The sequence below is a fragment of the Lycium barbarum genome, chromosome 6, assembly GCF_019175385.1.
Source record: "Lycium barbarum isolate Lr01 chromosome 6, ASM1917538v2, whole genome shotgun sequence".
In the NCBI taxonomy this organism is placed as follows: Eukaryota; Viridiplantae; Streptophyta; class Magnoliopsida; order Solanales; family Solanaceae; genus Lycium; species Lycium barbarum.
The window spans coordinates 2,876,671-2,902,122 of NC_083342.1; the positions used below are offsets into that span (position 1 = coordinate 2,876,671).

At 33.8% G+C, this 25,452-nt stretch overlaps 3 protein-coding genes across 12 annotated transcripts; 2 read left to right on the top strand and 1 right to left on the bottom strand.

The window, feature by feature from the left end:
• The first annotated feature begins 2,638 nt into the window (after positions 1–2,638).
• LOC132600464 (disease resistance protein RPV1-like) lies at positions 2,639–10,933 on the top strand. Of its 10 annotated transcripts, none has more exons than XM_060313648.1 (9): positions 2,778–3,150; positions 3,253–3,312; positions 5,812–6,021; positions 6,325–6,840; positions 6,928–8,032; positions 8,123–8,509; positions 8,606–9,502; positions 9,668–10,343; positions 10,436–10,933. In XM_060313648.1, the coding sequence occupies exons 4-9, from the start codon at positions 6,359–6,361 to the stop codon at positions 10,537–10,539; spliced, it is 3,651 nt and encodes a 1,216-aa protein (XP_060169631.1). In that variant the 5' UTR covers positions 2,778–3,150; positions 3,253–3,312; positions 5,812–6,021; positions 6,325–6,358; the 3' UTR covers positions 10,540–10,933. The 10 variants fall into 10 exon arrangements, with proteins under 10 accessions (XP_060169632.1, XP_060169630.1, XP_060169639.1 ...); XM_060313651.1 differs by having other exon boundaries at positions 6,332–6,840; XM_060313646.1 differs by having other exon boundaries at positions 5,812–5,953.
• A 2,486-nt stretch (positions 10,934–13,419) lies between these two features.
• Positions 13,420–18,672, top strand: LOC132600465 (probable inactive purple acid phosphatase 29). Its single transcript, XM_060313657.1, has 4 exons — positions 13,420–13,803; positions 15,742–16,136; positions 16,281–16,716; positions 18,371–18,672. The coding sequence occupies exons 1-4, from the start codon at positions 13,518–13,520 to the stop codon at positions 18,403–18,405; spliced, it is 1,152 nt and encodes a 383-aa protein (XP_060169640.1). The 5' UTR covers positions 13,420–13,517; the 3' UTR covers positions 18,406–18,672.
• A 664-nt stretch (positions 18,673–19,336) lies between these two features.
• On the bottom strand, positions 19,337–24,293 carry LOC132600466 (uncharacterized). Its single transcript, XM_060313658.1, has 11 exons — positions 23,928–24,293; positions 22,699–22,779; positions 22,491–22,586; positions 22,313–22,396; positions 22,113–22,182; positions 21,882–21,964; positions 21,026–21,105; positions 20,712–20,810; positions 20,512–20,611; positions 19,680–19,769; positions 19,337–19,570 (listed from the first exon to the last, which is right to left on the bottom strand). The coding sequence occupies exons 1-11, from the start codon at positions 24,165–24,167 to the stop codon at positions 19,532–19,534; spliced, it is 1,062 nt and encodes a 353-aa protein (XP_060169641.1). The 5' UTR covers positions 24,168–24,293; the 3' UTR covers positions 19,337–19,531.
• Between the last annotated feature and the right edge of the window lie 1,159 nt (positions 24,294–25,452).

The following is a 25,452-nucleotide window of genomic DNA, read 5'->3' on the forward strand; positions in this document are numbered from 1 at the left end:
TTGCCACGTGCGTTTGCTACGTGAATCCCATATTAAAAAAAGTGAATCCCATATTAAAAAAATAAATAATGTCAAAAAAAAGTGCAGACTTTATATTCATAGCAAACACTAATATAATAAAGTTTTAGATGCGGAGCATAAATTACAATGTTATATCAATCATGTTTTGAACATAGTATATATATATATATATTATGCATAAAAATAGTGCAAACTAATAATGTCCAAAAGGGTGGGCCCCATACTAAACAACACCAAACAATATAAAAAAAAAAAAAAACTATATAAAGCATGGGTTTAGACCCATGCTTCGTCGTCTGTTGTCCCTTAAAAAAAGGGTGTGCCCCATACTAAATAACACCGAACAATAAAAAAAAAAGGAAGAAAAAAAAGTGGAACTCACCATCTCCGAACTCATGGGAAAAAAAAAGTACACCCTATATTATCAAAATCAAGCAATATCCAAAAAAAAAAAAAGTGAACCTCATATTAAAAAAAAATATAATGTTAAAAAAAAAGTGCTGGCTTTGTATTCGTAGCAAACACTAATATAATAAAGTTTTAGATACGGAGCACAAACTACAATGTTATATTAATCGTATTTTGAACATAATATATGTATATATATTATATGCATAAAAATAGTACAAACTAATAATATCCAACAAAAAAAAAAGGTGCACCCCATAAAGGGTGGACCACATACTAAACAACATCAAGCAATATAATAATAAAAAAAATTGGAACCCACCATCTCCAAACTCACTGTAAAAAAAAAAGTGGACCCCATATTAACAAAATCAAGCAATATAAAAAAAATAGTATTTCTTCGTTTAAATAAAAAATCAATTTCTGTTTTGTTTCGTTTTAAACATGTAAAATTAATTTAATAATTTGAATTAGAATTATCCAAATCAAAATTTGGTAAAAAGGAAAATAGTTTCCTTTTAAACAAGTCTTCTCTTTTAAAAAATATTAATAATTTGGCGATTTTATATTCGTAGCAAACATTAATATAATAAAATTTTAAATACGGAGCACAAACTACAATGTTATATTAATCGTGTTTTGAACATAATATATATATATATATATATATATATATATATAATCACTATTCAAAGATAACTACATATATATAAATGCACTATAATTCGAAGTGTTGGGCCCGTGCGCACGGGAATAAGCCGTCTAGGAAATTGAAACGGGGGAGTATATAATAAGAGTTGGTCATATGGACGACGAAGGGTAAATCAGTAATTACAAGCTTCAAAAGCAAAACAGTTCTCTCTCTTCACTATTCCTTTGCTCTTTCATTTTCTTCCTGTGTTGACTATTGGTCTCTTCTGTTTCTCTGTATTATTATTGTGTTTTTTGATGTTACTTCTTTGCATCCGTAATTTGAGATTTTAACTTAAGGTTTGAGGTTTGAGAAAAGGACCAAAATCATCCATAATGTTTGGGTTTGGATCAAAATCATACATATTCTTTCACATGGTGCACTAATAGTACATTATGTTTGCATAAGTGGTGCACTTTTAGTCACAATCCCAAATAAATTTAACGGAAAAGAACAAAAATGCCCCTGAACTTTTAGAAAAGGTATAAAAATGCCCTTTATTCATCTATTTTGCTAAAACTACCCCTCAATTCAACATTTTGGCTCATTTATTCCCCTTGACTAACGGACAACACTAATTTTTAAAAAAAAAAAAATAAATAAATTGCACATGACATTTTATTACTGAAAAATTGATTTATTCTTTTAAAAAGAAATCTGAAACCTTGGAATTTTTTTAAATTTGGAAAACTTTTTTTTAACGAGTAAAACCTTGACTAACGGACAACACTAATTTTTTTTCTTTTCAAAATGTGAAACATTGGATTTTTATAAAAATCTGAAAAAATTAAATTTTTTATGGAAAAACTGTGTTTAAAAAAAAAACCAGAAAACTATCTTTTTTTAAATCTAGAAGAAAATTATGGAGTATTAGTTTTGCACATTTTACTTAAAAAAACAATCAGTTTTTCAGATTTAAAAATTGAATTTTCTAAAAAAAAAAAATGGGGTTTCCACCCGTTAAATTTTTTTTTCCAAACTTAAAAATTCCACATGTTTAAATGAAAATCCAATTCTGTTTTTTTTTTATATATATATATATAAAAGGCTTACTACATTTGTTTTTTTAAAGAAATGGATGTTGAAAAATTATTTTTCCTTATTCTACAAATAACGATTTTTCAGATTTCTTTTTAAAAGAATAAATCAATTTTTCAGTAATAAAATGTCATGTGCAATTTATTTTATTTATTTTTTAAAAAAAATTAGTGTTGTCCGTTAGTCAAGGGGAATAAATGAGCCAAAAAGTTGAATTGAGGGGTAGTTTTAGCAAAATAGATGAATAAAGGGTATTTTTATACCTTTTCTAAAAGTTCAGGGGCATTTTTGTTCTTTTCCGTTAAATTTATTTGGGATTTTGACTAAAAGTGCACCACTTATGCAAACATAATGTACTATTAGTGCACCATGTGAAAGAATATGTATGATTTTGATCCAAACCCAAACATTAGGGATGATTTTGGTCCTTTTCTCTTTGAGGTTTGTGCTGTAATAATTTAATTAAACTTTCATTTCAGAGCCGAATTCGTGTGTTTCTATAACTCATATTTTGAAGGTTGTTTCTTTTTGGACTTTGCAGGTATGCCTTTTCTACTTAATTCGTCCAACACTTAAAAACTCTGTTGGTAAGCTCATTTACTGTCTAATTGTGCTGATAGACCAACAGTAAAGTGTATTCACTAAATTCATAGCATATAACATATGTATGTAAATTGTTCGGTGATTATGTTAGCACCTCAGCCATTTATTTTTCAAGAGTTGGTTAAATTGCTGACTCAATTATTCCTAATTATCTTCTTTCTGCTTCTCGCTGGAGCAGAAAGAAGGTCAGATGGTATATTTATGCTATGAGAACTTCAGTTGCTCACTAATTGGAGATAAAAAAAAAAAAAAAAAAAGATCTCAAATCGCTGATGGAGTCAGTTTGGCACCTCTTAAATCGGGGTCCAAATTGGACCTAACCCTTTGTCAGGCTATGGTCCACCTGGAACCAGTTGCCACTAAGTTGCTTTGTGATAGTTGAATCACAGGTCGTATAATTATTAAGGCAAACTGAAAAAGATTGTTTTGTTTTCTTTGCTTTAAACAATTTCTGTAAGTTGATTTTAACTCATACAATCTTTGTCTCGTAGGTATTTGGTTCCATTTTCCTTATTACTTGCCAGCAGATTGGTCTCTATCTTGTCAAAAAGGTATATGATAATAGAAGGCGAAGACCTTTATTCATGCTATAGTTTTCATTATGCTTAAGAAACTTTGCACACTTCTCTTCTTAGAAACTCTCTGTTATTGGATTTTAAGTGTTAAGTATTTATCAAGGATGAAGTAGTAATAAAACAAATAAGGTGTAGTGTCAAGGCAGAGGATTTAAGATTCGGAAAAGGGCCAAATATACCCCTGTACTATCAGAAAAGGGTCATATATAACCTTCGTTATACACTTATACTTTGGGTCTAAATATACTCCTACCGTTGTACTATTGGTTTAAATATACCCCTCATCCGTTAAATTTGTCCAAGGTGGCCATTCAATCCCACGTGGCACTGACATTTGATGAGGTGGATGCCACCTCAACTCCCCTGACCCATTTTACCCCTCCCATCTATTTGTTCTTCCACTCCACCACCATTACCGCCACCATGACCACCCTAATTTATTTCATCTTTCAAGCAGACAAACTACTTCAGGCTAATATATATGATTCTATTTTCTGTATCTTTCTTTGTACTGTTTCCCAATTATCCCATATTATAATTTACAGCAGCCATATCTGAAAACCCATTTCATAGAAATATCACAGCTATAAATAGAGGCAATTGAGTCCCAAGATTTCAGCCTGTGTTATAACATGTAAATATTTCATACATAGCAAAGATACTTTGAATTAGCTTCTGGGTTCTTTTTAACGGTAAAGATCCCAACTTTCTTGCAAATTTTTCTCCATCACGAGATAAATTTGGAGTCTCTGTTAATAATTTGGTTTCTGTTGTTGTGAAAAAAAGAAAAGAAAATGGCCTGGAAGAAGATCAGAGAGTATGATTCGAAGAGATTGCTGAAAGAACACTTCAAGAGGTTTTCTGATAGTACAGGGGTATATTTGGCCCTTTTCCGTTTAAGATTCCCGCCTTTCAGAAATTCGATTGGAAAGGCTTACACCTGGATAGTATTTCCGCATTATGCAAATTCTGTAAAATATGATGCTTTTGTAGATACTCCAGCAAGAGGAAAAAGAATATAGCAAAAGTTGTACCTTCCCGTGGTTGTTCCATTTTGTTATGATCAAAGCCAAGAGATCCAGTCTTAATCAGTTAATTGATAAGTTTGTGTTTTAAGATAAATATGGGCACCTCATTTTAGCTATGTGCTTTCTATTTTACCAAACTTCATATATTTTGCAGCGTTTTCCTAATCATTCTTTGGAACTAATACAATTATTTAGTCAATTATTCTTTATACAATGTATATAATCAAATGTTTTCCGAGTGATCCACAAACCAAATATACTTTTAAGCTTTTATTCACTTTGGTCTTTTATGATGACAAAATAACAAGCACTTCCTTGTTTCCTTGTTTCATGTAAATATACTGCAGTTGCATGCACAAGATGAGCATCACTGACTGAAAATTAATGACATGGACTGGTAACTTGGAAATTAAAGTTCATATAGAAGAGCTTAAATTAGTATAAGCAAGTATAAGATGTGCTTGAGAAAAGGACAGTATAAAATTTGGTATCATTTTTAAGACCAGCTTATAAATTTAGACGATTGGTATAGAAAACTTCCATGAGTTGTTGTTTGTTGAGGAAACTAAGAAGTATATAGATCATAGTAAATTCCGGTCGATGTTAGTTAGACTACTTGGGTTGATCATCTTCTCCGTGAGTCTCTTACTGCAACACTTTGAACAACTCCCATGCTTTCTTTGTGTTAGTTTGAATAATAGGAGATAGAGGAAGGTATCATCTGTCTGTCTTGGTCTCCACTCCGCTTCCCAATTATGTTTGGTGAATATTGACAAATTATATAAGGACTTCTTCTTAAGGCAGGACAAGGGAGGAAACATAGGCCAAAAAGGTGGTCATTGTACCTTTAGAATATAGAACCATCATCCAGCCATTCGGCTTTGTTATGATTCTTTTTCGATTAAACAATCATGAAGCTCCTATACATTAGGTTGTCATACGAACATAGTAACTAACAGGTCTAATTGGATGTTATTACTAAACATTTATCTCTGCTTAGTCATTTAGATTTGGCAACAAAGTTCGCAGGGTAAAAGCAAGGAGAAGTTTGTCTAGAAAATAGATACTAAAGGTAAATCGATATTGTTGTTTCTTTTGTTTAGACTTTTTTTTTTTTTTTTTTTAAATTTCGATACAATTTTATGTCACGCGGTGTGCTTTTGGGAACTATGAACACAATACATTTTTATGTATTTTGCTATAATCTCTTGTTTGTAACAACGTAGTCTTTATGCTAAAAATTGATGCTACCGTTCGTTTTCCCCCCAAATCTTTAGGAAAATAGGGATTTGGATGCTAAGACCAATAAGCTACGTGTTTGTGCGTTCTGCGGTTCTAATATTTTGGGAGTTCTACATAGGATAGAGCGTTGAATTAGAACTCGATTAGTATTTGATGGTTTGTCCAATTATAACGTTTTGAATTTGCTTCTTTGATGTTTGCTTAGATTCTGTAACAGCATGTTCTGATATTTTGTCAAATACAATCGCAAAAGAAGATTTGTGGCGCTAGAAGTTTACGGAATACTAGACTTTCAAAAGGGATGCATGAAGCAAGTGAACTATGTGCAAATGCTCGAACTTCACATGGTGGATATTTCATAACCTTTTGGATATCTTGTACAACTTTATTCCTCAAGGCCTGTATATAAATGAAGGTTCAAAACATCTTCTTGGTGTCGAACATCTTTTATAATCTTATAGCTGTATAAATAACAGAAACAATTATTGTCGGGCATAGGCCCCTGCCTTGCATGGGCACCAACCATCTAGTTTTCTAATAGACATCAATCCACCAAGGACGGAAATAAGTCCCACTTGGTTTAACTTAATAGTAGTTATTACAAAAATGGACTAGTTAAAGAAAAAGGACAGACTGGAACTTCAAGACAGAATATTTAACTTGATTAATTTTGACTGTTAAGTAGCTCATGTACTCCATTGCTTTTCTTCACTTCAAGGACATAGTTCAATCAGACTTGATCAAAGAAGAAGATGTCTCAGTTTGTTCATCAAGCATATTTAAGTTTCAGAAGCAAGGAAATAAGCAAGACCTTTGGAGATCATCTTCATACAGCCTTGTTAAATGCTGGTATCCCCTCATTCAGGCCTGATGAAGAGCTTAAGGAAGAAGAGAAAAAGCTGCAGAAAGCAATTCAAGAATCCAGAGTTCTTATAGTTGTCATTTCAAATGACTATGCTTCTTCTCAGAGATGTCTTGATGATCTCATCCATATGCTTGAAAGCAAGAGAGCTTTTGGGCATTTTCTTCTGCCTGTGTTTTATGTTGTGGATCCATCAGATGTGAGGAAGCAGAAAGGGAGCTTTGAAGAAGCTTTCTTTAGGTATGAAGAGAGATATAAAACAGAGAATGATGAAAGGAGAAAGAAATGGACGGAGAAGGTGGAAAAATGGAGGGCTGCTTTAAGAGAAGTTGCTGATTTGGGAGGAATGGTCTTACAGAATCAAGCTGATGGGTAATCTTTTTCACAACTTTTCTGTTTACGCCATTCAATTCTTGTCACTAAATTGTAAGCAGCAACATGTCATCGAATAATTTTCAGGTATGAGTCGAGGTTTATACAAGAAATTGTCAAGGTGGTTGCAGGAAAATTGAGGCGCACTATGTTAAGTGTTGCTCCCCACCCAATTGGAATAGATTCTCGAGTCAAGGACATTGATTTGTGGTTACAAGAGGGATCAACTAGTGTAGATATTCTGGCAATACATGGTATGGGAGGAATTGGCAAAACCACAATAGCCAAAACAGCTTATAACCTGAATTTTGATAGATTTGAAGGCAGCGGCTTCCTTGCAGACGTGAGAAAAGTTTTAGAAAAGTACGATGGTTTAGCTCGTCTGCAAAGACAACTTCTTTCAAATATTCTCGGGAAAAATGTTGAAAAGATATACAATGTCAGTGAAGGGGCCATCAAGATTCAAGAAGTCATCAGCTGCAAAAGAGTCCTCCTTGTTCTTGATGACATAGACAACATAGATCAACTAAATGCTGTACTTGGTATGAGGCAATGGTTTTATCCAGGTAGCAAAATTATCATAACAACAAGAAATGGCCATTTATTAACTTCTACTGAAGCATGTAGATGTAGGATGTATAAGCTAAAGGCTTTGGATGCCAAAGAATCACTTCAATTGTTCTGTTGGCATGCATTTGGTGAAGAAAGCCACCCTTTAGAGTATATGGATCTTACAATAGATGTTGTACATCATTGTAAAGGAATTCCGTTAGCTCTTAAAGTTTTGGGTTCCTCTCTTGGTGATACAAGTATAGAGGTTTGGGAAAGTGCATTAAGGAAATTGAAAGCTATTCCAGACAGTAAAATCCTTGAAAAACTAAGGATAAGTTATGAATGTCTACCAGATGATAATGTTCAGAACCTATTCCTTGATATTGTCTGTTTCTTTGCTGGTAAGGACAAAGATTATGCAGTAACAATACTTGATGGGTGTGGGTTCTTTTCAGTAGTTGGAATTCAGATTCTTGTTGACAGATGCCTATTAGCGATTGACCATAACAAACTGATGGTGCATCAATTACTTCAAGACATGGGAAGAGGAATTATTCGGGAAGAATCCCCTTGGGAGCCTAGGAAACGAAGCAGAATTTGGAAACACAAAGATGCCTTTAACATATTGCTGGGGAAAACAGTAAGAAATCTGACTCTTTGATTTTGAACCCACAATCATCCATATCTATAATCTATGTGCCTCAATGTATGATTTGTCATTTTTCTTCAGGGTACTGAAAGAATCCAAGGTCTAGTTCTTGACATCCGGATGCTGAAGGAAGTGGAATATATCAGACAAAATTTCAATGGAAATAATGTTAATTCACAAAGGCAACAGAGTTTAGCTGCTGTTGAACTGTTCAGAAACGTTTTTTCAGAAACTTCAAATGGTGTGCGGTTTGAAATTGATGCATTTTCAAGAATGCAGAAACTGAGAATTCTACAGCTTACAGAAACAAAATTCACTGGTAGCTACAAATGGTTTCCTAAGAGTTTAAAATTGCTCCATTGGCGTGGATTTTTTTTGAAGTCCATTCCAAAGGATTTTCCTTTGGAGAACCTGGTTGCTCTTGATATGAGGAGGAGCAGATTGCAACAAGCCTGGGAGGGAACTAGGGTAAATATGTTATTTTCAGTTTTAGCATTAACAGTAGGAAAGTTGACTAATATGTTTAATAGACCTGATGTACTTGTAATTTATTGGCTATTGCAGATGCTTAAGTCATTAAAAATTTTCAATCTCAGCCATTCCCATTTCCTAAGAAGAACTCCTGATTTTTCTGGGCTTCCTAATCTGGAAAAACTCATATTGAAGGATTGCGTAAGATTGTTCCATATTCATGAATCGATTGGAGATCTCGAGGAACTTGTTCTCTTGAACCTAAGAGACTGCAAGAATCTGACGAATCTTCCAAGAAGCTTTTGTAAGCTCAAGTCCTTGGAAACACTCATCATTTCTGGTTGTTCTGAACTTGCTCTATCAACAATTGATCTAGGAAAGCTGGAATCTTTGAAAATCCTCCACGCAGATGAAATTAACTACAATCACAAGAAATCATGGGTTGCACTCTGGCAATCTTGGTCATCAAAATTAAAAAAATCCCCAGATTATGATAACTTTTCATTGTATTCTTTATCAAGTTCCCTGGTTAGCTTAAGTCTGGCAAAATGCAAGCTAACAGATGATGCTTTGTCACTTGGTGTTAACAACCTTTTCTCATTACGACACCTAAATCTAAGTGGAAACCTGATTTCTAACCTTCCACAGAGTATCACAAATCTGAGTATGCTTCAGGACCTTTGGCTAGACGCATGCCCAAGCCTCCAATCGCTACCCAATCTTCCTTCAAGGCTCATCAAGCTGAAGGCTACAGAATGCACATCACTAGAAAGAGTTACAAATCTATTGGAGACTCATACACTATTCTTGGATGTTAGAGGCAGTGAGAAACTAACTGAGATTCCTGGACTGTTCAAGCTGGAGCCGATAAGTAATTTCAAAGAGGAAATGGTAAACACTTTGAACCATCTCAACCTGGATGATATACAAAATACAGATGTGGAACTATTTAACAGGCTTACCAACACAAAAAGGATATATTCAGTGCAGGTAAGCTTTGTCTGTCAAATGATTTTTGTCTGTCTTGTAAGCTTTCTTTTCTACTAATACCAGCCCTACAATTAAAAACAAATGTTAAAAAAAAAAAAAAAAAAAAAGGGAAGGAGAATACTCCTATGGCTAATTTTTCATGCTAAATACTTCTTTTTCCCTTAGGGACTCTATGAGTTTGGCATCTTCAGCACTTATTTTCCTGGAAGTGAGATCCCAAGTTGGTACAGAAGGAAGGGTGAAGAAAGCTTATTGACTCTGGAAGTGGATTCTCATACTGATACAAAGATTATAGGACTTAATATATGCGTTGTATATTCACGTTCCAATCACCAGAAATCTCGATGCTGGGGTGAAAACCAACTTGGGAACTGGTATTCCTTCTTCATCAAACTGAATAATGTGTCCAAGGGTGTCAAATGGATTTACGCCCCAACATTCATAGGCATTCCAGGACCTAATGAAAACTTGACATTTTTATGCCACTGGAAATTGGGGAAGTATCTAGAAGCTGGTGATGAGATTAATGTCTCAATAATAGGTTGGAGTTATACTTTTCAGATGAAAGATTTTGGAGTTAACCTTGAGTTTGACACACTAGAAACAGATCTATCCCGAGCACCAAGTGGTGATTCAAACGAGCTAGCAATTAACACTAATGATCCTAGTGCTTATGTATCTGGAGACTGTGTCATGGAAAGTTATATGCCTGTGTATCAGCTAGCATGGAATCATTACTGCTTTTCTCACCCAGACTACTTTTTGTTTAATGGACACCAAAGGAAACAAGCAGCAATGAGGTTGATTTTGTACCAAAAATTATTTGAAGATTTTGTGCAGAGTAAGTATTAAGGTGTAAGGTTTATAAGTTTTCTGTTTCCCATAATCCTACTTATCTTTCTTGTTACTGATCAGCAACCTGATTTCATGAAGATGCAGGAAAAGAAGATGATAGTGACATTGATATCTACCATGAGAAATATGCTGAGGAGGCTGCCTTAGCAGAACTAGAAGACGACGTAGAATGGCCTTGGTAACTGGTAACCAGTGGAGGGTGAGGCAATCTTGAATATTGGTTGATTGATAAACTATTAGGTGATAGAGATTCTGATGCCTATCTTATTTGGTACACAACGTATATCTTCTGGCTAGAGGTTTAGACACCAATTATGTGTGAAAGAGACAATCCTAGCAACAAATTTTCTCAAATATTTGATCGCGCAAGAGAGAGTTTCTAATTGTCTTGAAATATCTTTCTCGCAGTGTAATTATTTCTTCTACTTTATCTTTCGATTTTTTATCTCCAGAAAGTTTATCTTTCATTTGTCGTTCTTTTGAACACTCCATAGATTTTCAGATGATTTCCTGTGTATTTGGTTTTTGCTGTTAATCCAGAAAGGGAAAGGAATGTTCAAGCTTAGTTTCATTACTCCTCTCCGAAGAACAAGAAAAAGAAGGTAAAACATTAACTTCTCAAATGTTCAATAAAGAAGGTAAAACATTAACTTCTCTAGTTCTTCTCTATTGTAACTAGAGAACATTGAAAGGAGGTTGCGTTAAAAAGTATTATGGAGGAGAGTGGACATCTAGTATCTGAGATAATAACGAGTTGAAACTAAGGTTTAGTCGTCATAGCACTTATATTATGGCCGAAATAGAGATTAGTGTGAGACTTGGAGAACTTCTATATATATTTTCTACTAATATTAAGTAGGCGTTTGGCCATAGAAATAAAAAGCTTTTTCACTTTTTTTGAAATTTTGGAGTTGGAGTTGTGTTTGGCTATAGTTTTTGAAATTGTATTTTGTTGTTGAAATGTAGTTGTTTTAGTTGTGAAAAACTTGAAAAACAAGTTTTTCTTCTTTTTCAAATTCCGGAATACAACTTCAAGTTGTATTTGAAATTTTCATGGTCAAATGATGATTCTGGAAAAAAATGAAAAAAAAAATCGGAAAAAAGTGAATAATTCTTGTGGCCAAACGAGTCCAGTGTTCAATAGGATATATAGAGTACTTTTTATTGTAAGTGTTCAAATAAATCTTTTTGAAAACTTCAAATAATTATCTATGTGTTTAACCAATTCTATTGTCACGCCACTCCAAAAGATTTTTAGATACTACTACTTAAAAGAATAAAACTAAATTCAAAGACTTGAATATAAAAATCAAATCATTTTCTAGTTCAGCACGAGTGTACTGACAAGACTGAGAATTTGAGAATGAGGATAAGATAATTCCAAGGAATCCGAAAGATGCCGTGAGTATCTGGTCTTCTCGTGATCAGTTATTTTTTATTAACACGAGTAATGCCCCGTTTGGACATGGTTTGAAATTATGGTTTGAAATCATATTTAGACATGTAATTTGGATATTTTAAGGAGTATTTTCTCTTATAGACATAAAAACCCCACAAGTTGTGAAAACTATCAAAATATTCTCAATTCTTATATAATCTTACCAAATGAGCAAGTCATAGTTCATAATAAAATTAATAAATTAATTCATAACAACCGGCTCAAAATTAATACTAGAAGACCTTTTTAAAAATACAACATCAATTGATCAAATTTTAGTTCAATAAATAAAATTAAACTATGGGTCTTTTTTTACAAAATTAAAAGATTGGTAGACATAAATAAAATTTGGTGGAAGTTAATGAGATTGGTAAATGATTTATGGGGGTAATTGTTAAAAATATCTACCAACTTATGAGTCTTTTTTTACAAAATATAAATTTATGGGTTAAATTTTATATTTAAAAAAGTTAAAACCATGATTTCAAACGCATGTCCAAACGTTAGTTTGAAACCATGGCATGGCCAGACGCTTACTAACTAGGAGTTTGGACATGCGATTTCATATCATGGTTTCAAACCATGGGATGAAATCCCAAATCATTCAAAAAGGCATGATTTGAGTTTCAAACCATGTCCAAACGTAGCATTTCTGATTTTATTGTACCCTCTCTGATTTTACACTTCATTTCATTTCTCCTTCTTCTTGTATTTTCTTTTGAATATTTCTAATGTTACTATAATAAAATTGAGGCGTTTTTTAAAAGCTGAAGTCACATTTTTTTAATATAAGAGTATATGTATATTTAAGTCGGATAAACTATAGTTACCGATTTACTATATCGCAAAACACTAAAATCGAACTTAAAGATATTGAATCATACCGAATATTAGGTATAACAATGATATACTCCCTCCGGATAAAAAAAGAGTTTCCACTTAGTCATTTGCACACGACTTAAGAAAATACTAAGAGCCTATTTGGCTTAGCTTAAAAAAAGTGACTTATAAGTTGGTTTGACCAAAAAACAGCTGGGTTACCCCAACTTATTTTTTTTGTCTTATTCTAAGCACTTTTTTAGCTTATAAGCTGGTTTGCCAAACACCTAAAAAAACAAAAAAAACAGCTAATTTGACCACTTATAAGCCAATCCAAACAGGCTCTAACTCCTAGAGGAAAAAATAGATAAATTTGACTAAATTACGTGTTGTGATTTGATCATTTAACACTCAAAAAGGGCAATTTGAAGAGATAAAGGTTAATTGTTTCTTGATTTGATAAGTGGACAGTGAACAATCTTTTTGAACAAAAACAAAGGTAAGTGGACACTTTTTTTTTTAATTCGGAAAGAGCATTATATTTAAACTAAAATCCAAATTACCGAACCGAAATTTTTTACTCCATCTATTTTAATTTATGTGATCCACTTTTCTTTTTATTCTATCTTAAACAAATAATATATTTCTATATTTAAAAAATAATTTAACTTTAAACCTTCCCTAATAAATAACTTAAAGTCAGTCAACTATCTATAAATTAGCCTAGTTGGTCACGCAGAATCCGACAAGAAAACATCTCGTGATCAAGTATTTATTAACTCGACAAAATGATACTACTATATCCTTATTAATTATAGCTCCATCACAAGAACTATAGTTCATCAATTATTGGACCCTCTCTCTTCACACTTCATTTCATTTCTGTGATTATAGTTTATAGCTATGGAGAATTCTTCCAAGTCAATAAAACTATTCCTAATACTCATAATTCTCAGCTCATTATTACAACTAAGTAAAGCATCTAATCCACTCACAAAGCTGAGATTTGACGTTAAAAATGGTGAGTTTAGGATATTACAGGTTGCAGATATGCACTATGGAGATGGAAAAATGACACCGTGTGAGGATGTGTTACCTGACCAGATGTCCACGTGTTCGGATCTGAATACAACTGATTTTATTATACGTATGATTCACAAAGAGAAACCTCATCTCATTGTTTTTACCGGTATAAATTCTCTCTATTCCTTTGATTTTGTCGTGTCACTGTGTGCACATTTGACGTTGCGTTTCGCACGTCAACGTACTTAATTACGTATCACTTTAGCTAAAAACTCGCATATTAAGAAATCAATAATGCTATGTGAAGTTTACCAAATTATTCCGATATAATAAAATTAAATTATTTTTTTCTCTTAATTAGAGCATGCATAAATAGTAAATCTTTTGACATTGAGAATCTAATAATACCAAGTTACTATGTAGCTTCTCCAATCATCATTCAGATGTTACTTTAACTTGTCATTTCCATCGATAGTTTTTTTTTTGTTTTTGTTTTTAGTAGTGTATTTAGGTATCGCGTAGAGTATTATCCTTATGTGTGTATTACTATGGGTGGCTCCATTTATTTTTTACCTTGATATTTTGCTGCCTTCATTGGCTATGTTTTTAGCCGAGGGTCTATCGGAAATAGTCTCTTTATCCTAGAAAGGTTGAGGTAAGGTCTGCGTACATATTATCCTCCCCAGACCTCACTTTGTGGGATTACACTGGGTTGTTATTGTTGGTAGAATTTGAAAAAACTAGTCAATTTGTGTCTTGATTTCCTAAGGTGATACTTATTATGGGACAAAATCTTTTGGCTAAGGTGACACTTGTTATGGGACAGAGGGAGTGTTACAGTACTACTCTCTCTGTCCCAAAATAAGTGTCATTTTAGCTCATTTCACGCTCATTAAGAAAAACAATAAATACATGGTATAACTTACTAAGTTATCCTTATTTATTAGATGTTTCTAGATGATTGAGCAAGTGGTTCTTTGATATTTTAGATTACAAGTCACTTTTTCCGAGTAATATTTTAGATTTAGGTGTTTTAGTTTGATTGGACACGTATATGGGGAGATTTTTTAATCATGTGGTTTTAAATTACAGATGTGTGCAATGTACTAAAATGTACTTTGAATCTTATGATTTTAAACTTGTCATATATGGTGTCTGAATTGTCAACTTACTAAATACAGAAAAAGACTCTTTTTGAGACAAACCAAAAAGGAAAGTAAGACACTTAAATTGGGATGGTGGGAGTAGTAATTTTCATGATATGTCTAATTTGTACTGCATCCGACATTCTAGCCTGTTTGGCCGATCTTCCAAAATCTATTTATGGTGAAATGTGTTATTTTGTTAGAAGTAATTTCTAAAAAGTACTTTTGGCCGAGCTTCCAAAGGTGCTTATCGGAGAAGCTACTTTTTTCAGCTTCTTAAAATAACTTCTGCTAATACTCAAAAACACTTATTGTTTTCCTAAAAGCTGGGCCAAAATACCTAAATTCTCTAAAATAAGCATCTTTTAAATAATAAAAAAATCCACTTTTGGCTTCCTAGGAGTTTGGCCAAACAGGCTAGAGTGTTGAATGTTGTCAATAAGTATTTCTTAAGCATCATTATTATTGCTCGAGGAATAGGAATGAGTGTGATTTTTTTCACTTCTACGCATTTGCTATTGTTGAGTTTGATTATTGTCAAAAAGTTTATAAATTTCAGAACCAGGTACATTATATTGATTAAAGATTTGTTGCAAGTAAGGGATTAAAGTGCACGTTGAGCTGTTGCGTAGTAAATCCGTAAATGTCATTCAAATTTGAACTCGAAACTCTATGTTATTACTTTTTCCAGACCATATGATTTAGTGCAGGTTTGAGATCACTTATTGAGCAACTAACATTACCTTATGTAGAGAACAAATCATCGTTTTGAATTCTTTCTGAAATCTAAGGACTTCAAAAAGCATATTCTTATCATGTTTTCATGTATATAAACAACCAACGAAAAAGTCTCCTCTTAACGACAGCTTAATAATATTGATTAAAAAAAATTTCCTGTGCTTTGGCCTTTGTTGGCTGTGTCAAGTTAAGTGTTTCTTTAACCAACTTAACCATTGCAGGGGACAACATTTTTGGATTTGATGCCAAGGATGCTGTAAAATCCATGAATGCTGCTTTTGCTCCTGCAATATCTTCAAACATACCATGGACTGCTATATTGGGGAATCATGACCAAGAATCTACACTTTCAAGGGAAGGCGTGATGAAACATATTGTGGGCATGAAAAATACTTTATCTCAGTTGAATCCTCCTGACATTCCTGATATTGATGGTTTTGGGAATTATAATCTGGAAGTCCATGGGATCGAGGGTTCCAAGCTGGCTAATAAGTCCGTTCTCAATCTGTATTTCCTTGACAGTGGAGATTACTCTACTGTTCCGTCCATACCTGGTTATGGTTGGATTAAACCCTCTCAACAGTTCTGGTTTCAACGCACCTCTAAGAAGCTTAAGGTACCGCAACTAGTGTTGCCAACATGTGTGAAATCTTTAATTTGGTGCTGTTATATTGATCACTTATCTCTAATTGTTTAAAAAATATTATATTAGTCACACTTGTGAGCACTAACACTAATTCAATTAGCCTTTCAAATGCAGAGAACTTATTCTAAGAAGGCTCCTGCTCCAGGCCTTGCTTACTTTCATATTCCGTTACCTGAATATGCAAACTTTGACTCATCAAACTTCACTGGGGTTAGACAAGAAGGCATAAGCTCTGCTTCGATAAATTCAGGCTTCTTCACTACTGTGGTGGAAGCTGGTGATGTAAAGGCCGTATTTGCGGGCCATGATCACATAAATGATTTTTGTGGCAAGTTGATGGACATAAATCTTTGCTATGCTGGAGGCTTTGGATATCACGCTTATGGGAAGGCTGGATGGTCAAGGAGGGCAAGGATGGTAGTAGCATCTTTGGAGAAAACAGGAAAAGGAGGGTGGGGAGCTGTCAAATCTATTAAAACATGGAAGCGACTTGATGATGAACATCTTACTACCATCGATACTCAGGTGCTCTGGAGGAAGAGCTCTGCCGGTAAGGTTCTGAGAATGTAACTTCTCATCTCAGGCTTTGGGCTGTCCCGAGTTATATTATAATTCCAATGGTACTTTTTAGTTAATTTAGTTGGATCGATACATGTGAAACTGTTTGGGACTGGTGTTCAGTGGAAGTGTGCTGATGTGTTGCTGATTGTTTATTGCTCTTTCATCTGAGCTACATTCCGATTTCAAAATGAGCATCAGATTTTTTAGTATGCTCCATGGTGTAGTGAAGAAATTGTGTTCATTAGACATCATATATGCTCCTATCACCATCCGTATATCACTTTAAAGACTTGGTCTATGTGTATAACAATGAAAGTAACTAATTACCTGCATATGCTCTTGTCGACTATCTGTATTTAATTTTCCGAACTGATACATAGAGGTATATTAGTCAGTTTGTGTCAAAGGATTAAAGAGTAGAACTTCATTCAAGTATTTAGTTTAAAACTAACCATGCGACCTTTTGGTATTAGGGCATGTCTGTCTTGATTTTTAATGTGAGAAGAGGAGGCAGTGTCTGCATTAAATGGTGTATTCGGTTTTCCGTGGAAAAATTTCTTGTTTTAGAATGAGCTGCTTTTATGTTGTCTATTATCTAAAGTACATGGAAATCCTTATTGGATTTTAATGTTTTCCACAATAAATTTAAAATATTAACTGTTAGATACAGTCTGATTAACCCAAAAGATTGAGATGTTATGCAGAAAACCAAGGCCCCTAATTTGCAAAATGATTTGTTTTATACTGGAAAATTATAAGCCCAGCTTTAGTTCCTCAAGTGAAATGATAAAACTTTTCCATTCTTTCATCAGAGGACTATTATTTTAGCGTCTAGATTAGTCTATAAGCCAAAGTATCTTAACATGTTAATATATTCTGGGGTTGTTTAGTTTGCGAACTAGTTATGTTGGGATTATAATGCAGGAATTGCTTATACTGTGAATAATCATGTAGGAATTGTTACACGATGAAGAATATTGCAGGTATTGTTATGTGGGGCAGGGCTTTTATATCTTTAGTTACTCTTTTGCATGCATTTGCTAATACACATAATGTTATTACACATTTTATCCCGTTGAATACAATACATAGATTCCCTCATATCTTTGTGTTGGTTTTGATGATAGCGGAGTTAATAAGAGCAGTGAACGTTGTATTATGTTATGTGGTGCCTATATTTCTTGTATGACCAGATTTTATGTTGGGACTATTTCTGTTAATGTGGTAAGGTAAACCGAACAACCCCTTACGTGTGTTGGGTAGTAAAAAAGATATGTTCAGTGTGGAAGAGATTTCAAATCACAGAGCATGACTCACAGTGTATATAATGTCAAAGTATTAACTGGGGTTGAGTCGTTTTTTCAAGAGTTTCCTGTTTGATCTCCGTTGTAACGATGTAAATAGACTACTTTTTATGTTCAGCTAATCATCTGTCAAGTGCAATTAAACTTTTTGTGTTTTGTAGAAGATATTCCTCATTTCTTCTTCATGGATTGTTCTCTTGTTTCCCTTCCCTTCATGTTTCAATGTGTATAATATCTCTAGCTCAACTAGCAGTTGTTACTACCTTAGGTAATTTAGTACGTATCTGATCTTTCAAGACCACGTCTCTCTTTTAATATTAATGGATTTTCTTTTAACAGGTGCTCGTAGAAAAAAGCCTATCGGCCACCAGTAAGAAGCCTTATTACTGAAGGATGAGCACATATTGGTAGCAGAGGCTTCTTAAATTTGCTTATACTGGAAAAGTTTGTACGTGTTATCAGGGTTTATTTACTCGGGTCAAAAGTTCTTTAACGTGTAATGTTAAAGGTGATATAGGAGCAATATATGCAGGTCACAGTCAGAGACTCAAATAGCGACCCAATTATGTAGTGAAGAAAGATTAATACAGTTTGTGTTTCAAAGAGATGTACTACTATAAAGATGTTCTGCCTTTCTTCTTCTTCTTCTTCTTTTTTTCATGCAATTATTCTATTTATAAAAATATGGTACCTGAGGGCTGTCGATTCTGTTATTCTCAGTTGCAATTTTCTCTGTTTATTGGGATTAGCTTCCCAGTAGTGATGGGTATTACCGGCAACCTTTTCATCTCATGAAGTTCTTTTAAAATATATTACTATAGTATTGGCTAAAAACCAGAAGGTTTATCAAAAACATTTTTCACTACTCCACAAAGGTAGGGGTAAGGTCTATGTACACCCCACTTGTGAAATCACAAAGAGTATGTCGTATAATTAGCTTTAAACTGTACTGACTGCGACTACATGAGAAATAGGAACCTTGTGACATCGGTTAGTATGGTGCAAAAAGAATACCACTTCCAAAATGGAGCAACTGTTTAATTACGAAATCTCACACGACATGTTTAATTTAAACATCACAAGATTGAACAATCTCCCTTACTTTCTTAAAACTTCGTATCCAATTAAACTAAAACACTTAAATGAAATGAGAAGTGAGAAGTGAGTATTGTTGTCAATGTACTGGGGAAGGGAAGAAAAGTATCATTCAGATGACTTTTCTTCACAAGGATTAAGCTTTCACGTCAATTAACCATCATGTTGCTCAAGGTCACATACAAATTTTGTGATGGTGAAAACCAAGACTAATACCCAACATTTATAATTAATAAATTACTGTAGGATCGTCCATTACAAAAGAGACCCCAGCCAACAAAAATAGTAAAGAAAAGACAGCAAAATTTTCGGAGTTAGCTTCTGCCTCACATAGTTGATATTCTTCTTTTACATGGTTCAGATACAAAGAGCTTGAAATTTCAATAGCAGAAAGATCCAACATTATCACAAGAAAAATCTCCGTCGACTTGTATCCATCTCCGGCTGAAATAGAACAGGATAAACAAGTTCAGAATTCATCAAGTATGGAAAAACACGAGCTCCAGTTAAAAAGTTCATACGAACTACACATCATTTTTTCGACATGGATTACCTTGTGAACCCATTCATATTCCCCACCCTTTGTATCAAAAGTACCATGTTGAAGACTGATTAATTTGAGAGTAAATCGAGGACCACATTCCTGTAAGTTGAAAAACACAAAATCAACGTCAGGCTATATATGTTCATTGCCGAAAGCTGGTATGGAAGAAAAATAGAAGCATGTCACCTATGGTCGACATCAAAATTATATTTATTCATCCAAAATGTTACTGATTGACCACTAAGGACAAACATAATGTCATAGCTCTCATAGGTAGAAGGACAAAACCAAGACCAAATAACAGATGAAATTAGTTCACTCCCTCTCCCTTCACCCCAAATGGAAAAGAAAAACATAAGATTTTGACTTGGGATTCCACTAGTACCTGATCCAAAGTTGTTTCACCAATGCTTTTGTTCAATTATGTTCCTTAGTTAATTAGATGGGGTTGAATCTTTTTCACTTCATTCAGACAGCGACTAGACATCCTTCTTGTTTGGATTTAGGCTTGAATTAGCTACATATAGGTCTTTAGCTGCACAAACTATGAACATATATACTCATGCAGCAACCGAAAAGATTTATGCCAATGCAAATATCTTTTCACAGATATTAAACACCTGCTCTGTTGGTGTTTCCACTCCATTAAGTTCTTTCCTTTAGAGCAGAAATTTTGTCAAGAGTTTCCAGATAGACAAATTCTACCTACACTTGTCTAACTACAGCAGAAATCCAGTATTGATGAAAAGAATTTTTGTTCCTTTCCAATCCAACATCAAGGATTTGTCCTCCTTTAAATCTTTAAAATAACCTTGTACTCCTAAAAATCAGGACCACAAACCTGCAGACGGGCAATTGTCCTTTCTTGTGGCTTCTTCTCATCCTTGCTTTTTTTACCTTTGGTTTCTTTTTGTTTGCTCTCTTTGGTTTCAAAAATGTAGCTTCACAAAAGCAAATAAGTTCATCAGCAGAACATGTTAGTTAGTCTTACTATTCAAATTTAGAAACAGAAGCGGTTACACAGGGTTAATGAGGACATACCGATGATGGCGAAAGAATATGAAATCACGTTGGTTGTGAAAGGTCACAACTCGACGGCCACGAAATTCGGGGTCTTGTGGAAAAAGTGACTGTATCATCCTACACAAACAAAAGCAACAGATATATATTAGCTTAGTTATTCACTTGAAACGTAAGTTTCTCAGACAGGAGCGATAATCTAAAGAAAGTTATTTCTCTCTCTTATCAGCAAAAGGTGTCAAAACTTCATGAATGTTTGAAATATCTCGATACTCAGCCTCTGGAAACAATTATGAGAATTATCAAATAATTATAGAAAATCATAGCGACTCTACCTCCCAACTCGATGCCCCAAGCGTGTCGTGAAGTTGGTCAAAACTAGCTCAGGCTTGTGACTAGTTGGCTTTCCATGATTCTGCAAGCAATAAAGGAGTCGTTAGTTGTACATTCTGCTTCAAATTAACCCCATTCATGGTACATCAAAGTTATTAAGTCAATGAAGTAGGACAACCGCAAACAAACAGGTCACTTTTGCAGAAGAACTAATCACTCTAAACCTTTGCAATAGAATTCTCTGATTCCGGATTACTTATCATGTGCAACGACATACACATGAACTAGTCTCCAAAAATAGGCAAGGGAAAACTGAACTATTTTTAAAGGACATGCCAATTAAGGATAAGGAAAAAGTTCTAACATATGTTACACAAATTTAAAAGGTTCAATAGCACTCAATCTTCTCCTGTATAATACAGTTCCTCAAATCCTGATTGCTTATCACAGTCCAACGACAATAGGACATACACGTGAACCACTTAAAAAAATGCAAAGGAAAACCAAACTAACTGTTACACACTATGGTATGTGGCAATGCAATAGGATGAAATTTCCCCTTGAAAATCAGACACGACATCATCTGTTTGAAAATGTTAGTAATTTCTAAGAGGACCAGATAACGTCGAAATATCAATTACAGACTAGTATCGTCAAGACCGGCTCATGCCATTCGATTCTTCTGTATGAATTTAGTAATAAAATTGTAGCCGTGTAACATGTAGTTTAAAGAAGCAACTTTCCTACAGTAGACAAAAGTATAAGTTTGTAAGTGGCCCTACTTTCCTATTCTTTTCCTTCATTGTTTTCAGGAAAGGTGGGGGAAAAGGGATCCATTTAGAAGGAGAACTATCGAACCTTGATATCCTTACGTAGCATGAGCTTTGAGAGCTTGAAATGAGCAGTAGGTCCATCAGGTAACCCAATGACGAGAAGAGCATCTAAAGAAACAACATAATAAAAATGATCAAGCTGGCAACTCAACAATTTAGAAATGACAAGGGAAGAAACCGAGAAAGGTGGCTGGATGCAGAAAAACAGTCTATGGCTATTATTAGAGGAATAAAAAAAATTGTTGGAGAAAATGACCTGGTTCACGGCGATTGGTGTGGACTACAATAACAGAAGTAAATTCCTTCTCATTTGCATATTGGACAATCTGCAAGAAGTTAGACAAGCATAAAAAATTTAAACTTTTACAAACAGAAATACTCCTTAGATACGAATAGTATGAGGGCACGCCATATCACCACATGAAAGGAATGAGATAAGAGAAGGCAAGTAAGAACCTTTTTTAGGTCATAAGTCCCTCTTTTATAGTAATGAGCATTAGGAATCACAGAAATAAGATCGGAAATAAATGCTGGTCCTCTCTGCAAAATGAACGGGCAACTTATTTGTTCAATCAAGTTCAAAGTCAAAATCAATTATAAAAAGCAATAAGGAAGCATAATAATAAAGGCTTACTGTAGAGTTGTAACGGGATGTTGTAATCAATACTTTCGGAGTACGCTCCTTCCTCAGAACTGCACTAAATTCATCAACATCGTTGCCAGCAAATAGCTTCAAACCAAATCAGGGAGAACACCAAAATATTTAACGAGCAAACTTCCAATGAATAAAACTACGAAATTTTTTCTGTCAACTTGATAATCAAATAAAAATAAGGGAAAACCTCTTCATCATCAGGTAAACAGACAGTCTCATCTGACTCCCTTGTATTCTCAATCGTTCTGGGTACCATCTTTGGTGGAGGCTGTTCAGAAAAATAACATTAACCCGTTCATCAGTTTGAATAAACACAACCCTAAAATGCTCAATGCCTCAACCCGAAAACCAAGAATCCAAAAAACTAAAACCTTAATCCCTAATCCCTAAGAACAAGATATTGGAAATTTAAGCAGCATGTTCACAAAAATATTCACACAATGCTCAACCGCAAAATCAAGAATCAAAACTCTACACCCTAAGGGCCAAAAAAAAATTCAAAAATAACATCTACCCATCAATTAATTCGCATAAATAAATAACCCCAAACTATTCATTCATGAATTCAACACAAAAAAAGAAACTCCAAAACCCTAAGCCCCCAATCAGTAAAAAATTGTAAATTTCAGCAACTTTAACAGAAATAACTTCGACCCACCAATTAAAAAAAAAAGGGCAGCCCGGTGCACTAAGCTCCCGCTATGCGCGGGGTCCGGGGAAGGGCCGGACCACAAGGGTCTATTGTACGCAGTCTTACCTTGCATTTCTGCAAGAGGCTGTTTCCACAGCTCGAACCCGTGACCTCCTGGTCACATGGCAGCAACTTTACCTCGACCCACCAATTAATTAGCATAAATAAACAACCCCAAAATGTCCATTCACAAATTCAACACTAAAACTCCAAAAACCTAATCCCCAACCGCAAAATCAAGAATCAAAACAATACACACTATAGGCCAAATATTGTTGAAATTCACAAAAATAACACCAACCCATCAATTATTTCGCACAAAGAAACAACCCCAAAATGTCAATTCACGAATTCAACACTAATCAAAACCCTAAACCCCCAATCAGTAAAAAAAAAAATTGTAAATTTCACAAAAATAACATTGACCCATCAATTAATTAGCATAAATAAACAACCCCAAAATGCTCATTCACAAATCCAACAGGAAAAAAAGATCCTCCAAAACCATAAACGCCCAAAACAGTAAAAAAAAAAATAAAAAAAAAATAAAAAAACTGTAAATTTCACAAAAATAACATCGACCCATCAATTAATTAGCATAAATAAACAACCCCAAAATGTCAATTCACAAATCCAACAGGGAAAAAAAAAAGAACCTCCAAAACAGTAAAAAGAACTGTAAATTTCAGTAAAAAATGTAAATTTCATCAAAAAAATTTTTTTACCTCTTCACCTAGCTCAAGTGCTTTTTTCTCAGCAGCTTCACGAGCTTTAACTTTCTTCCTCTTATCAACCTTCTTTTGTTGCTTCAACTTAGCATGTACAGCTGATCTTTTTTCCTTATTCTTAATCATTGAAGGACGCATACTTTCCCTTATTTCATTGTTTTCTTTAACCCTTTTAATGGGTTTTTCTTCTTCCTTTTCCCTTTCTCCATCTTCATTATTGCTTCTTTTTCGACCCATTGAAAAGAATGGCGCAAAACTTGGTGTTAGTTTTAATGGAGAAGAGAAAAAAAGGTTTGGGTTTTGGAATGGAGCAAGAACGGCGCTTTTAGTATTACTCTATGAGCCTGTTTGGATGGGCTTATATGCCTTATATATGCTGTTGCTGCAAACACCTTATAAGGTTAAAAGAAAAATATGATGGGGGTAATTATATTTTTTTTTTTTCTTATAAACTGTTTTAGATAAGATAAGTTAAATGAGTCTAATTATTTTTTTGAGTTTATTTTAAGCACAAAATAACTTTAAGCTGATCAGCCAAACACTCAAAAAAGCTGAAAATAGCTTATAAGTCGATCCAAGCGAGCTCTATAAAACTTTTATGAAAGAAAATGACAAAAAGGTTTCTTAAGTTTGAGGTAGGTTCATAATAGTCCCTTAAGTATGTTATTTTATATTTTTGGGTGTTTGTGAAAAGTTAATATTTTTAGTTTTCGTCAAATATTTATTGTTTGGTAAATTTGAAAAAGAAAAGGAAATTAGCAGGAGAGTGCCTTTAGAGGTATATTTTTTTGTAGTTTCTATTATTTTTATATCTTTTTGGTATGGGCAAAGGTGCGAAATATATCCTCTCAAAACTTTGAGATTTAGAGCAGATGTATCCTTTATTATAAAAGTTATGTATATATACTCCTACCGTTATAAAATAATGCAAATATATTTCTGCCGTTACTATATGGTGTAAATATACCCTTTTTTACTGACGGAGTTTTTTTTAAAATCATTTAATTTATTTTTTAATTAAAAAAAAAGTCGCGTGACTTTAGAAAAAGCTTACCTATTTTTTTTAGTAGACATATTTTTCTAAAGCCATGATAATTTTTTTTTTCTGATGTGTCGGGATTGGTTGTTTAAAAAAAAAAAATTATTGCTTCGTTTTCGACCCATTGAAAAGAACAGCGCAAAGGGTCTGTTTGGTGGAGCTTTTGGCTAAAGGGAGGATAGTTCAAAGTGAAGGTTTTGGGTTTTGGGGTGCAAAACTGCGCTTGTAGTATTGCCAGTAGTTATTATGAAAGAAAATGACAAGAATGGTTCCTTATGTTTGAGGGTAGGCTTAAAATAGTACCTTATGTATGTTTTTAATATTTTTGGTCATTTAAGTTTGTTACAAATTTAACATTTTTAGTCTTCATTAAATATTTACTGAATTATGTCTATTAAGAGGGTGTTCGGGTTGACTTATTTACTGAATTATGTCTATTAAGAGGGTGTTCGGGTTGACTTTTTAAAAGTAGCTTATAAGTTA

Bases quoted from the DNA above. Each gene is read 5' to 3' on its own strand.
- LOC132600466 (XM_060313658.1), bottom strand. From the start codon at position 24,167: ATGGGTCGAAAAAGAAGCAATAATGAAGATGGAGAAAGGGAAAAGGAA. The intron at 22,183-22,312 runs GTTCTTACTTGC...AACTTCTTGCAG, and splicing joins GGACTTATGACCTAAAAAAG to ATTGTCCAATATGCAAATGA. The intron at 20,811-21,025 runs GTAGAGTCGCTA...TTGTTTGTGTAG, and splicing joins TTGGGGCATCGAGTTGGGAG to GATGATACAGTCACTTTTTC.
- LOC132600465 (XM_060313657.1), top strand. From the start codon at position 13,518: ATGGAGAATTCTTCCAAGTCAATAAAACTATTCCTAATACTCATAATT. The intron at 16,137-16,280 runs GTACCGCAACTA...TTTCAAATGCAG, and splicing joins GCACCTCTAAGAAGCTTAAG to AGAACTTATTCTAAGAAGGC. The intron at 16,717-18,370 runs GTAAGGTTCTGA...TTCTTTTAACAG, and splicing joins CTGGAGGAAGAGCTCTGCCG to GTGCTCGTAGAAAAAAGCCT.
- LOC132600464 (XM_060313649.1), top strand. From the start codon at position 6,359: ATGTCTCAGTTTGTTCATCAAGCATATTTAAGTTTCAGAAGCAAGGAA. The intron at 6,841-6,927 runs GTAATCTTTTTC...AATAATTTTCAG, and splicing joins TTACAGAATCAAGCTGATGG to GTATGAGTCGAGGTTTATAC. The intron at 8,033-8,122 runs GTAAGAAATCTG...ATTTTTCTTCAG, and splicing joins ACATATTGCTGGGGAAAACA to GGTACTGAAAGAATCCAAGG.